The sequence below is a fragment of the Rhineura floridana genome, chromosome 6, assembly GCF_030035675.1.
Source record: "Rhineura floridana isolate rRhiFlo1 chromosome 6, rRhiFlo1.hap2, whole genome shotgun sequence".
Lineage (NCBI taxonomy): Eukaryota > Metazoa > Chordata > Lepidosauria > Squamata > Rhineuridae > Rhineura > Rhineura floridana.
Window position 1 is genome coordinate 111,464,710 of NC_084485.1, and position 14,153 is coordinate 111,478,862.

The 14,153-nt window shown below is 41.8% G+C and overlaps 1 protein-coding gene across 1 annotated transcript; it reads right to left on the reverse strand.

Moving 5' to 3' along the window:
• Window positions 1-11,551: 11,551 nt before the first annotated feature.
• On the reverse strand, window positions 11,552-12,590 carry LOC133386759 (NF-kappa-B-activating protein-like). The gene has a single exon (XM_061630518.1). The coding sequence runs from the start codon at window positions 12,588-12,590 to the stop codon at window positions 11,568-11,570; it is 1,023 nt and encodes a 340-aa protein (XP_061486502.1). The 3' UTR covers window positions 11,552-11,567.
• Between the last annotated feature and the right edge of the window lie 1,563 nt (window positions 12,591-14,153).

The window sequence follows — 14,153 nt, forward strand, 5'->3', positions numbered from 1 at the left end:
AGCGTGAAATTGTTATCTTAATTGTATTGCTCCAGTGGTGCCTTCTTTTAAAATCTTCAGACATAGAAAAGGTGTTTATATTTAGTACACCTGATACAACAGTTTATTCAATTGCTGATTAAAAAGAACCTGCATTGTACTGTATGCATCTAGATAGATACAGCAGTGTTGATTATAATGTATGTGCTTGTAAAGACCTAAGCATGTGGGTTTCTTCATGAACCAAAGCTTTTATACATTCAGGAGCAGGTCCAACAGTGTAATAAAAGGCCTACAGTGTGAACCTGTGTGATGCCCCCCGCCCTAGACTGAAGTCACAGGGTGAATGGGGGGCCTGTGCACAGCCCTAGTTTTATCTCTACTGATGAGGTATCCATAGAAGATAGTGCAGCAGCTCATACAGTAGGGCCCTGCTTTCCGGCGCTTCGTTTCTCGGCGCTTCGCTAATGCGGTGGTTTTGAATTGTGTCCATGTCCCATATGTTTGGTGCTTGTTCCGTTTTTGCGGCGATTTTGCGGTATGACGCGAAGAGCTTGGAAAAGAGATATGCTGTGTGCACAAATTGATGATGCCTGATGCCCTGAGTGCGTCGTCAGAGCTTGGAAACATTCCTTTCTTAAACTACAGTTGGGCTGATGGGAGTTGTAGTTCAAAAAAGAAACATTTCCAAGCTCTGACGATGCGCTCAGCAGCTGAGTCTGAGAAGGACGTCCAGCTCCATTTTATTGTCTAGGGAGGTGGTGAAGGGCAAGCGAGAGTGTGAACAGGCGGGGGTAGAGCGAGCGGGCGGGCAAGGGGGATGAGCGAGGGAGGCGGCGGAGGGGGAGCCAGCCAGCCAGTGGGCAAGGGGGGAAGGAGGCCAAATTTCCAACAGCTAGAGTCATTGCTTAAGTAGCAACATATTGTAACCAGTCTGAGTTTACATCAAACTGCAGTTTCAGATTCAACCGTTAATGCACCCACAACAGAAATAGAGCATAACCTCCAATTTGAAACAAAAAAGGCTATCTTCACCATCATATGACATTGACCAATAAAAAGGCTTTGAAATTCATAAAAATAAATTTGACACAGATTTCTTGGATGAATAATGAGGGAAATAAAATTTTCTAGATTAGATTCTGTTTAGAAACATTAGTAACACAGGAAAGAAGCAAAGTAAGAACACCAACAAACATACAAAAATGTAATTCTCCATCTTTAGAGATGGCAGCTATTGCCACCACTCACCATACGCTCAGAGGCACATGTTACCAAATTCTCTTAAACCGCAATTTTTCTTTTGCCTATTAGCGAATAAGAAATCTTGACCTTGGTCTTTCTGCCTTACGTTTACCCAAATGACAGCATTCTTGGGCGCATTGTCAAAGCAATGGTTAATATTTTCATTAAAGAAGAAGAAGAAGCAAACCATGGGGATGAATTTTGTTCACCCTGTGGATTATAAAAAGCGTATTTTTATTTTTTATTTTTTATCTTTTGCTTTATCAGCAGGTATCAAGAGTTGAAATGAGCATATTTCCCATGAGTTGTACTTCCTTGCTCAGTGTTGATAGTTGATAATAAAAGGCATGAGTTGACTTATTGCTGTTGTCTGTGACCCTTTGTGTTGAATGGGTCTTCACTTTTAATAAAGATGTTGTCACCCTTCTTTGCAAAACAGATATTACATTCCAGTTTGAGTAAGAGCTGGACATGTTAAATAGCCAGTTGTTATTCTTGGCTAGTTCTCTGCCACACTGAGACAAAGATGAAAAATTACACTGAAGGATTGTAGAATATCTCTCATGTCCATACAAGAAAAAAAATCCTGCAATTAATTAAGGGTCTAGGCTAACTGTATCATGAAAATGTAAAGCCAGTAATAAAATGTTTCTTACTTTATCTCTTCTTGTTGAGTCACAGCATTGCAAAGTTGCCCTGCAGTATAATGCATGTACCACAGCGCTGTGAAATGTCTACAAATGTCTTGGCATAAGGAAGTAATTTAACACAAGCCAACTGGGCTACGTTTCAGGTTTATTCTTTGAATTAGCTGTGTTAGAATCACTAGAAAAGGAGAAAACACTGGAAATGCTGAGAGGATTTTGATGTGGCTTTCTATGGGGCAAATTATTGTTATACAAAACATACTGGTGTGAATAGGTTTTAAACACAGAAATATTATTATTTATTTCATTTATTGGTTGCCTCATACCCAATGGTCTCTAGGCAACTTTCAACAGATTTAAATTTAAAACATACAATATAAAACAGATTTTAAATCATACAATATAACACAAATTTAAAAACATACCATATAAAAACTTGAAACCCAAATGAAAGAAACTAACTAAGCATACCTCTCAAGGGCCAAAGGCCTGACTGAAAAGAAAGGTCTTTGCCTGGTGCCTAAAGATGGATAAAGAAGGAACCAGGCATGCCTCCCTGGGGAAAGCATTCCACAGCTGGGGGGGGGAGGCACTGAAAAGGCTCTTGCATTGCCACCCTCCAAGCTTTCCATGGAGGGGGCACACAAAGAAGGACGCCTGATTACAATTGCAGGATCTGGGTTGGTTCATATGGGGAGGGGTGCTCCTTGAGATATTGAGGTCCTGAGTGACATAAGGCATTATAGGTCAAAACCAGTACTTTGAATTGAGCCTGGAAACTAATTGGTGGCAACTCCAGCCATGCTAGACTTAGTGTTATATGTACTGACCGACTTACCCCAGTCAGCAATCTGGCCACTGAATTCTGCACTAGCTGGAGTTTCTGAACTGTCTTAAAAGGCAGCCCCATGTATAATACATTGCAGTAGTCTAACCTAAAGGTTACTGGAGCATAGAAAACTGAAGTTAGACTATAACTGTCCAGATGGGGCACAGCTAGACCACCACTGGAAGCTGATAGAAGGCACTTCATGCCACCAAGGCCACTTGAGCCTCAAGTACTAGTAGTACCCCCAAGCTATATCTCTGCTCCTTCAGAAGGAGTGTAACCATATCCAGAGCAGGCCACAGCCTAACCATATGGTCTAGAAAACCATGGACTAACAGTGCCTTAGTCTTATCTGAATTAAGCTTCCATTTATTGGCTCTCATCCATTACCAAGGCAAGACACCGATATGTCACATCCACTGCCACACCTACAGATGTAAAGGAGAAAAAGAGAAATAGAATTGCCTCGTAATATAGATTGGGTGGGGCAGCAGCACCCATGTTTAATAGCAAAAAGTAAGAACATGAAGCATGCAGACCCCCGACCCCACCCGCAGTTTAATCTTCTTAGCCAAGATACTTTCCAGGACATCCAACTGATGAAAAAAATACCTGGAGGGAGAGGATAAGGAGAACCAAGCGATGGAGGGGGGGGTGTTCCTCAGCTATGTGCCTCTTTTGCTATTAAAAGTGATTCCTGCCTCATCCTATATCAGGTGTGGGGAACCTTTGGCTCTCCAGATGTTACTGAACATACCGAGCATGGCCAATGACCAGGATGATAGAAGTTGTATTTCAGCAACATCTGAAGGGCCAAAGGTTCCCCATACCGGCTCTATATGATTAGCACAGTTTTGCCTTTAAATGCAATAACCTACTAGTGCACTGTGTTGTTAAATATGATAGTGTCGTTATACACAGAGTTGAAGCACTGCTTGCAAGGAAATGTGGTCTAAGAGCACAGGAAACAGGAAGTAAGGGAAGAAGCTTTAGCCTGGATCTAGCACGAGTTACACAGCAATGGTTGTGCATATTTTGTTTCTAACAATAAACCTTGTTTGGACTTAACTTATTCCTCAGTTGCATAAACAACTGTCCGCTCTCATCTAGTCCTACCTGCACTGTTGGAGTCAAAATGCCACAGCTGAAGGGATGAATTAGGCAAGTTTATAGAGAAGGCTATCAGTGGCTACTAATCATGATAGCTGTGCTCTCCCTCCACTGTCAGAGACATTATGGCTCTGAACACCTGTTGCAGACAATCAAAAGTGGGGAGTGTGCTCTTGTGCTCAGGTTTTGCTTTTGGGCTTCCCATGGGCATCTGGTTGGCCACTGTGAGAACAGGATGCTGGACTAGACGGGCCATTGGCTTCATCCAGCAGTATCTTCTTATGTTTTTAGTTTTGACAAAGCAAATGTGATGCATAGCATACTTTCACCAATGCACACACCTTTGTCTTAAACTTCTGTATCTGATTGATGAGGAAACTTGTGAGTAGGTTCTACTTTTTCATTTGCTTTGGCATAATTTTCTGAATTTCTCATCATTTGTTTGGGAAAGTCTAAATTATTTTCTCTACCTTTCTCAATTCTCATCACACAGAGATGGTGGATGGAGTTTCTCCTTTTCTCCCTTTCTTCCATATTCCCTCAAGAGTTCTGAAAGAGGCAGAGATGTTTGTGCTATCATTTGGAATTTTAAAAAAGTAGCTTCTTGCCACTTTGTCCAATTACAAGACTGAAAAAGCAGCCCCATCATCACTGTAAGTGGTGCTAAAAATCCTGGGTTAGGATGGAAGAGGCACAAAGCATGAAACTCAACATTTCCATTTGAAGTTTGCCTCAAACATTTGATTCCAATTGTGGACAAACACATGAAAGATTAATGGAGAAGAAAGCATCCTGATTTATCAGCTGCTGCTCCTCTCATGCAGACTTGGTTTCTGCATGATTCAGTACAAACTGTTAACTGCAATTTGTGGCTAGGGGAAAAAAACAATCAAAACAATCCAACAGTTGAAATATGCTTAACTTGGAATGAGCTGAACTTCTGTAGCTTATCCATACACTCCAAATTGAAGAGAGATGATTAAACTCTTTTCTAGAATGCTTTAGTGGGTTTTGCAGACAGACAAATCAAATGTTGGTTTGTGGAAACGAAGATGCAATGTGCTGTGAAGACATGTCTGTGTTAACAAGAGATAGCAATTTGTGCCCAAAGGAGCAACTGTTCAAAAGAACATCAGAGCCAGTGCTTGGCATCACCTACACATTGGTGGATGAACCAGGCAAATAATTAATCAATAATCAAATTAATTCCCCCAAATATGCAAGCTATTAAGCTGGAATGTAAAAACATTTAGAACATAATTTGGTAATAATGAATAGGAAATGAGTTGGGTTTTTTAATGATTTATCTGATAATCAAGTGCAAAATTATATCTTTCTTCCTTCTTTCCTTTTCTATATAAACAAAAATATAGGCCCTGAATCTGTCATGCTGCAGTTCACAGCCCAACAGACAGGTGGTGCTGCGAACTATATGGCAGGAGTGGAGATGGGAGGAGGCAGTGAGGAGCAGCTCAGGAAAGGTGTGGAGGAACATTCCTGACAGGCTGGTCTAAAAGGGGAGGAGGAAAGTTGGGGGCTTAACCAGCTCTGAAGGGGAAGGGGGCAAGTGGGGGCCTTTAGCCAGCTTGAAAGGGGAAGGGAAGGGGGCCATTAGCCAACTCTAAAGGGGAGGGGGGAAAGCATGGGGAGACTTAGCCAAGACTAAACCCTACACACTAACTCATTAGTCCTGCAGTGGGGAACCGTTTTTGCTCACATCCTGTGGGCCAACTTTGACAGGTGTCTATCAGGTGACATGTTAAAGTTGGCCCACAGGGTGGGAGCATCAAATGATTCTCCACCCCTGGTTTAATGAGTTCATCTGGGGGAATTGGCAAGGTCTAAGGGTACAGGAATTGGTGAAGGGTTGGGTTGTAGGCGGGGTTGGCAAGCAATGCAAGCAGGGGTGGAAACCCTAGAATATACATAAAAATGTAAGCATCATGCAGTTTGCTCGGCTGCAGTTAAGGATGGAAAAATCTGGATTTCTCACCCATACCCAGCTGCAGTTTGCTTGGCCACATACAGGTGGTGCTGCAAACTACACCATGATGGGAAGTGGTTGAAGGGCAGCCAGATGAGCCACAGTGGGAGAGCCAGAACAGGTTGCAGCAGTGCCCCCAGGTCCACTCAGCCTGCCGGCCATGGGTAGGAATAGGTAAGAGATTTGATTCATTTCAAGCTGAATCTATCAAATTTGCACTTTCTGAAACAATATGAGAACCAAAACACAGCCATTCTTCAAAATTTACACTTATTTGCATTTTGCAATGCAGTTCCCCAACCAAACGTTTACCAAAAAAAAGCAGGAAAAAGTGTGCATAAAAATGAACATATGTGAAAATAACATACAAAAATGCATTAAATTCCTTGCAAAAATGTGTGCTACCTACAAAAATGTATTTATTAGGAGAAATTCACACTAAAATGCTTTCCTGGGGATTTTTTTTTTTAATGCAAATTGCATATTGCAGAAATGTGGAGAACTGAATTTAAGATTGGAAAAATGAGAAACTGAGAGAACTGAAATTGAGAGAATTTTCCATCCCTAGCCTGAGGGCCCTGAGAAGCCACTGCTGCAGATCACGCCTCTCAGCTTCAACCGGGCCAATACAACCTCAGGAATGTGCAGCAGGGAGAATGGCACTTGAGGCCAGCAAAGAGTATGTGTGTGAGAAAGCAGCTTTTCTTTTTCTTTCTTTCTTTCTTTCTTTCTTTCTTTCTTTCTTTCTTTCTTTCTTTCTTTTACTTCCCCCTTCCCTGACTGAGGCAGGAATTTGATCTGGCAAGTCTCTGCCTGAAGGGAGAAGAGGAACAGAGCAAATTACTCTTGAAAGCAGAGCAAACCACTTTAAAATTTGGTTTTTTTTAACACTGGCGCATCATCCTACAAGGCTGAACTTGAAGGGGACAAGCAACCTTCGAAATGCTGACAAAAATGAGTGTATGAGTAGGCCAGAAGGGGAGACAGAAAACAGGTTGGAAAGAGATAGGTGCCAGTGTTTTCCAAAACCCCTGCTTAAGTATCTCTCTTTCTCCTCCACCCCTTTTTGGCATTTTCTTTGAAATTATATTACCAAAATGGAATGAAACCAGTATCATTGTTGTTTCTTTGTACGCTGCCCCCCCCCCCGAAAAAAGGATTAGCACTGGGGAGGAGGAGTTTCCTATTATAATTCCCTGGGCATAAACTATTGAAAACAGCAGGGTTTACTTCTGGGCATGGGATTGTGCTGCATGTCTGGGTCCATCCTAGTATTGTTATTGAGCTATAGATGTGATTGTTTCACACAAGCAAAGCCTCACAAAGTCAAGTGCCAGAGATATTCACCTCCTATGAATTGTTTGAAGAAGAGAAGCTCCATGACCTACCTATAAGGCTTTATAAAACAAATACTAAAAACATCCCAAATAAGAACAGCAAAAGTGTGTACTGATTTCTAGGTTAACAGCATGCATTTGGCAATGTCATCTCCCCAGCCCCCACTGATGATATGTGAAGGAGATTATATTAAAAGATAATTCTTTGCAGTGGCATCCTTTACTATTCTTCCCCCTCCCCCCTCAAAAATTATTTTTAAGTGAGATTACTTCCTTAATGCTTAACATCAAAAATTCCTGAACATCAAGATGGAGGGGTATTTTACCACTGACCACCCAAGAACATCTGAAGGGCATCAGGTTAGTGAAGGCAGTTGGCTACCAGCAGTTCCTTCCCATTGCCCAAGCACTCTTCCTTCCATTCCTCCTCACACAAAACCAACCTGTTTCATGGTGGGGGTGAAGGGTTGGTGAGTGGAGCGAGCAGGGGGACAGAGGCACCCCCATGTGTGTGCATGCATATATTTCAAGACCCTTTGTTGAAAAATGCATAGGGAAAAACAATATGAGGTGCTGTACTACAAATGTCCCTCTTATGATTTATTAATTAATTTTTTTTTTAAGGGGCACAGGGATCTTATCTTTACAAGGTAGCTGAGAGTTTATTTTTATTTAATTTCACTCTCTCCACCTAGGAAAGATGCTAGATCTTGATGTAGTATAATTCTCTGTATGTGGTAGATGTGTCTCTGACCTGATGGAGGACAGTATTTTGAAAGACTGTCAGAGAACAGTCCTCTATTAATAGAGAGCTGTCCAGTCCAAGTCTGATGTAAAGATAAAGAACCATAAGAAGGGAGAGCAGCAGGGGTCATGAAGTTGCCCATTAGAGCACCTGACCAGCACACTCAGCAGGCATGTAAATCAGCAGGTGTCTTCCCCACTAGGGTGAGATACATCGTATTTCTGTTTAATTTATAGTAATTTCTAAATTTGCACCTATACATATAAATTGCCATATGCAAATTTTATGTAAACTGGTGTCCTCTTTTGGCCTTTTTTTGGTGATGAAAATTCTCTTTGTATAACCGGCCACCACATCTCAGTGGAATTCTTGGGGGAAGGTGGCTGCCCCCTATTGTGGCAATTGACTACATCATGAATGGCCCCATCATGAATGAGCAGCAATTTAGGAGCATAAGAAGCTACCATAGGAAGTCAGACCATTGGTCTATCTTGTTTAGTATTGTGTACACTGCAGGCAGTGGTTATCCAGGATTTCAGGTGAGACATTCTGCATCCTACGTGGAGATGCTGGGGATTGAACCCGGGACCTTCTGCATGCAAAGTAGATGCTCTACAACTGAGTTACGGCTCTGCTTTAATATGAACTTAGATCTTCCATATCCTACACCAACACTGTGACCATTACACTACACTAGCTTTCTTATAAGGTGAGACAGCAGTGGTGTAAGGACTTCATTCCTGTATATGAAGCTAAGTAGGTCTGGGTCTGGTCAGTTACTGGATGGGAGACCATCTGGGAACCCCATGTATGATGCCTTGGGTTATATGATGAAAGAAAGGAGGAGGAAGCACAAATACAGGGCGAACGGGACAAATGAGCTAAGCAGAAGGCACGTCAAACCAATCCTCATCACGACCATCTTCCATTTGGAAACCTATGTCCTCACTGTGGGAGGCTGTGTGGATCCAGAATTGGCCTCCACAGTCACTTACGGACTCTTTATCTTGGAAGACAATCTTACTCGGCCACAAGTGATCGCCAATTAATGAAATGTAATTAAATTAATCAATAAATAAAATATATGCAATCATGGACCACTTTTGCAGCTACCTTCTTCTGTAATAATATCTCAGAGCTGCTTGTGTTTACATGCTTCTGTCTAGCTATGCCTCGTAAATCTGCTTCAATGGTACAGAAAGCTGAGAGGAGCAATAATGTTGTGTTTAGGTGCCATCTGACCTCTTAGGTTCAAGCTACATGTGACATGAAAGAGCTGTGACAATGAATCTTCTAGTGAGTCTTTAAAGTTAAAAGTAGCCACGAGGCCCAAATCAGATCAGGTTTGCAAGGCTGAAGCAGAAGTCTAACCCTTCCTCCGTGATATTTTCTCAATTTGAATTGAGCCGCCAAAGCTGCTAGCTGCTGCATGGAGAAAATGTACAGGCACCATCCAGTAGTTCTGATAGAATGGGACATGCATCTCCCAAGACATTTATTTTGGTATTTTGGTACACCCCTCAGAAACAAAACAGAAATGGTATAATATGGCCCCTTTTATATCAACTTGCTTCTGAAGTTGATCTAATAATTTTGGGTGATCTGTAAGATCAAAAACTACTGAGGAATCTAGGAGCAACAATGAGGAGGAGTTAATGTCATGCAGATGAGGATTATTCACCAATGCCACTAGAACGACCTCATTCCACATCTAAGATGACAGCAAGATGGCATGAATCGACATAGCATTTTTCTATTTGCAATGTTTGTTATGTTTGTCATTAATAAATATCTTGCAATTGATTGATTGTTTATGATGACTTTAAATGTTATAATGTTCATGTAATAAACCTGAGTTATTTGTTGAATGGTTATGTTTTGATTTAGTATTTGTTTTGATGTTGTGATTTACGTTTTTGTTTTGTTGTGAACCACTGTGAGCATATCATTATGGCAAAGTGGCATACAAATAACAACATTTTTCATTTGCCTAAGTACAAACCTGGCCTACTACAACAGGCCTAATCTACTTCCCTAAAATGTAAGGCTAGGCTGAGGCCTAGAATTGCATCCTGAATTCTACTCAGAGTTTTCAAGGTTTTCAGCTTCTCTGAAAACCAGGGAGTTGATTGCTTACAAAGGGGAAGATAACTCAGCCACTGTATAAATGCCAAGTTAGCCTCCTATTCCAGAATTCACTTGGCCATTGGCCAGGTAAGGTATTGCCACCAGTGGAAAATTCTCAAGACCAGTAGTGTGATGAGTATGATCATACCAGTAGTGAAATGACCAATCTGACATTCTAATGTTCCAACTCTCCAGTTTGAGGCTTGACCCTGACCAATAACATTTTAATAGAAAAGGCACAGAATTAGTTTCCCTTCATGTAAACTCATATGTAGAGTTCAGTGCACCATCTTTATTCATTATACTTTCCTTGCAACCTGATCTCTCTGAGACACTTTGCCTCCGTGTGATTGATTCAAGGGAAGAGATTTCTAATTGAATAAGAGCCAATATTGGCTCATTCCTTGTGATATCTAGTTGCTCCAGTAATACTGTTTTTTCTGCATACTGTGAAATAGAATGTTAGGATAAAGTGTAAGTCATGCCAGACTTCTGCATGATAATAGAAGATCCTAGCATCAATATAAATTCAGCACACAATTAGCATAATGGAGCATCTGTCATTCTGAATGTTTAGATAAATGGATGGTTAAAAGATTTGTCACACATGCTACTTTTGCTTTGTAGGTGTAGCATAGTCCCATTCAACATAAATTGCTGCATGGCATTGATGTCAGCAATAAATGGTACAAAAAAATGAACAGAGCATAGAAATTATAACATCCAGCAATAAACAATATGAAATAACTTTGTTTATCTCCAAGATTAGGACCATTAAAAATGGAAGAAGTGCTGTAATTTAATTTGCCTTTTCTAAGAAATATTGATCTTCATTTTCCTCTAAGTAGACCTTTTGGTCTGCAGCTCTACATGGAAAATTAATTTGCATGATGTTTTTCATATATATATAAGCTTACTTGCTAAAGAGTGAATCTCTGTATGGTAACATTATGGCCTTCTCCATGCCCTTTGGTAAGATGTTATGTATGTTATAATTGGAACACGATGGCACAAAACGTGCAGACTATCATTGCTTCACAAAATAAATTAATCTCCGTAATGATCCAAGAAAACATTTAAAATTGTATCTCATCTGCAGGTACTAATGCAAATTGCAATTTTTTAATTAAGTTCAGGGAGTACAAATATGCCACAAAAGATTATGGAAGAATGATTTTCAGCTCAGAACTTTCTATACCACCTTACTATCATTCTGATTACTGATTAGTTATTTATTTTTATGACTTACATGCTGCCCTTTGTACAGGCCACAATGGAGTTTGCAACAAAGTTAAATAAGGGGGGGAGCCATAAAATCCATAAAATAACAATCCTTATAATTCACAACACAACTCACAGCAACTCACTAAAATAGCAAGGCAGGTGGAAATACTTGCCCCTTGATGGTCCCAGCACAGTCTCATCCCTGCAGCAGCACAACTCAGCCTGCAGCTCCTCCTGATAAGGCCCAGGCAGAGGGGTGGGGCAAGGCAGGTGGAAATGCTTGCCCCTTGATGGTCCCAGCACAGTCTCATCCCTGCTAGTCACAAGAAGAGCATCCAGTTCATTTTTCGTCTTTGCGCTTGGTTTTCCTGTAGACCATCTCCCGGAAGCTTGCCAGAATCTTGTTCTCTCTCTTTCGCCTCTCCTCTTGGTTGAAAGAGGCCAGGGCCCTCTTCTCATCTGCACTGTAGATCTGGTTCTCTTTGCGCAGACGCACAGCTTCCATTCGCCGGTGCCTGCTGCCACTCATTACATAGCCAGACTTCTCAAACGATGCGATCTCTTCACTGGTTAGGCCAATTTCACCTCTCCTGGGGATGTGTTTTCCAGCTTTTACGTACTCTGCCATGGCAGCGCCTTCACCAGGGAGTAAAGCATGCCCATAGTTCAAGGGCCGATCATCTTGGGAGGCATGGGTAATAGGAGCTTCTGGTCCTATGAAATCCACAGCATCTGCATTTTTTGATCTCTCAATCCAGAGATCATCCTCTTGTAATGCTTCGTCATTGGAGTCTTCGCTGCTTAACTCGCTGGAGTCTTTCCTGCTCTTCTTATTCTTCTTTTTCTTGGCCTTTTTCTTTCTGTGCTTCTTTTTCTTCTTCTTGGCATTCCTTTTTTCCTCCTCACACAAAGGCTCACACATACGTGAAGCAGCTTTTATCTTCTTTTTCTTCTTCTTCTCCTCCTCTTCTGAGCTAGAATCAGAGGAGCTGCTCTTTTTAGATGTCCCATCTTCATCTTCGGCAGGGGTATGTTCATCAGAACCTGGGTCAGGAACTTTTGGTGAAAATCCCCAAACTTCAGGTGCTCCGAGTTCACCTATTCTCTCTCTCTCATTTAATCGCCTCTGCCACAGCGACTCCTCCTGCTCCTTGCCGTAATGCTCGGGGCCGTGCCGGTGGGCAAAGTGATGCAGGGGGCCAGGCCGCTGCTGGAAGCTGTTGCGCTCGCGGGACCGAGACCGGGAGCGCGACCGGGCTCGAGACCTCTTGCTCCGGGTGGACCTGGGCGGAGACGGGCTGCCTGAATCATTGCTCCTCTCCCGCCGTGAGGACGGAGGACGCGAGCGAGACACCGGAGCCATCGCTTAGCAACCTGCCCAGGCTCCGGGGCGCCCCCACAGCGCAGAAGGCCGCAGCGACGACTCCCGACCGCAAATTCGGTTCTGCCTTCCTCCGGATATAACGTCATTTCCTGGTTTAATTTCAGCTGGTATAAATTCCACCAGCTTCTATAATTAGGATTGCTCTGCTACTAGGGAGTTAATGGGACGTACTTCTGACATAATATTCACAGAATGACTATCTCCATGTAGGAGTTCTACATGTGAGAAGCCACCACTGAAAGGGCCCTTCCCCAGGCCCCCTGTTCTTATACTTCAACATATAGGCCTCATTTGCTGATCTTAAAACATGAGAAGGTTGATATGGAAGAAGGTGTTCTTGCAGATATTTGGGTCCCAGGCCATTTAGCATCTCACTAGCCGTACAAATGAATGATTTAATAAAATGCTATGCTCTCATAGAGAGTTCAGCCAAAAGAGGCACTTTTGTGAATATTTTTCATAGTGCTTACCTTTCAGTTATTTTTCAGTGACTGCTTTGAAAGGGATTAAAAGGATAGACATATAAAGGAACTGTTGCTTTTTTTATTTGGTTCAGTTTGCACAAAGTAACATTAGCATGTAACCTAATCTGATTCGATATGATATCTTCCCATTCATTACATGGTTCCCAAACTGACTGGGACTCTCCAAGTGATTGATCAACAATGCCCTGGCCCCTCTCTCAACTGACTCATCTGATTGACTATGTAGTGTGATATCATCCTACTCAGTATGTGATCCCTGAATGACAAACCTATATGACAAACCAGATGCAATAATTAGAAGGGACAAAAAGGCAGCAGCAGTTAGAAGAAACAATGGCAGCAAAGAGGATTTTAAAGGTGGCAGATCCTCACAATTAAAGAGGGTTTGGGAAAGTATTATTTTTTCCCCAAAGCACTACTTTTGCTCTTCCCATGGATTTGCAGTTCTATTCTTAGAAATCCATTCAAGAAGACTCATGCTCAAAACCCATGGAAGCAAAAGGACTTAAGAAATCTCTGGGGCAAATGCCCACTGATAAGCTTTTCTGGAAGTAGTTGTTTAGCATTGAGTTGACCCCAGACATAGGCGTGGAGACTTTCGGATATTGTTTTCCACTGTTAAGGACATCTAAATGACAGACATCAACCAGCCCTGTCATAGGTGCTTTGGTATAGAGCCATGTTTTGATAATGGAAGAAATGAAGACAAAATAGTATAAGCTTCCTTATCATCTGGGGTGGGGTGGGGTGGGGTGGGGTGCGGAATTGCACACATCCAGGTTCTGTTACATGTATCTGTTTTGAATATGGAACCTTGGAGGCTAAGAAATATTTTGCAACTCCTGTATGAAATTCTGTATGTAAGACATTGACGGGTCCAAGTGATATCCGATGCCTTTCTCTTTTATTATTTCTTTCTCCCAATCTCTCCTTTTATTTATTTATGTTTATTTACTTACAGTATTTATATGCCACCCAATAATAAAAGTTCTCAGGGAGCTCATATTAAAAGACTTTGTTCTTTGACTTTATGTTTGAAGTCCTAGGCTGCAATTCT

Bases quoted from the DNA above. Each gene is read 5' to 3' on its own strand.
- LOC133386759 (XM_061630518.1), bottom strand. From the start codon at position 12,590: ATGGCTCCGGTGTCTCGCTCGCGTCCTCCGTCCTCACGGCGGGAGAGG.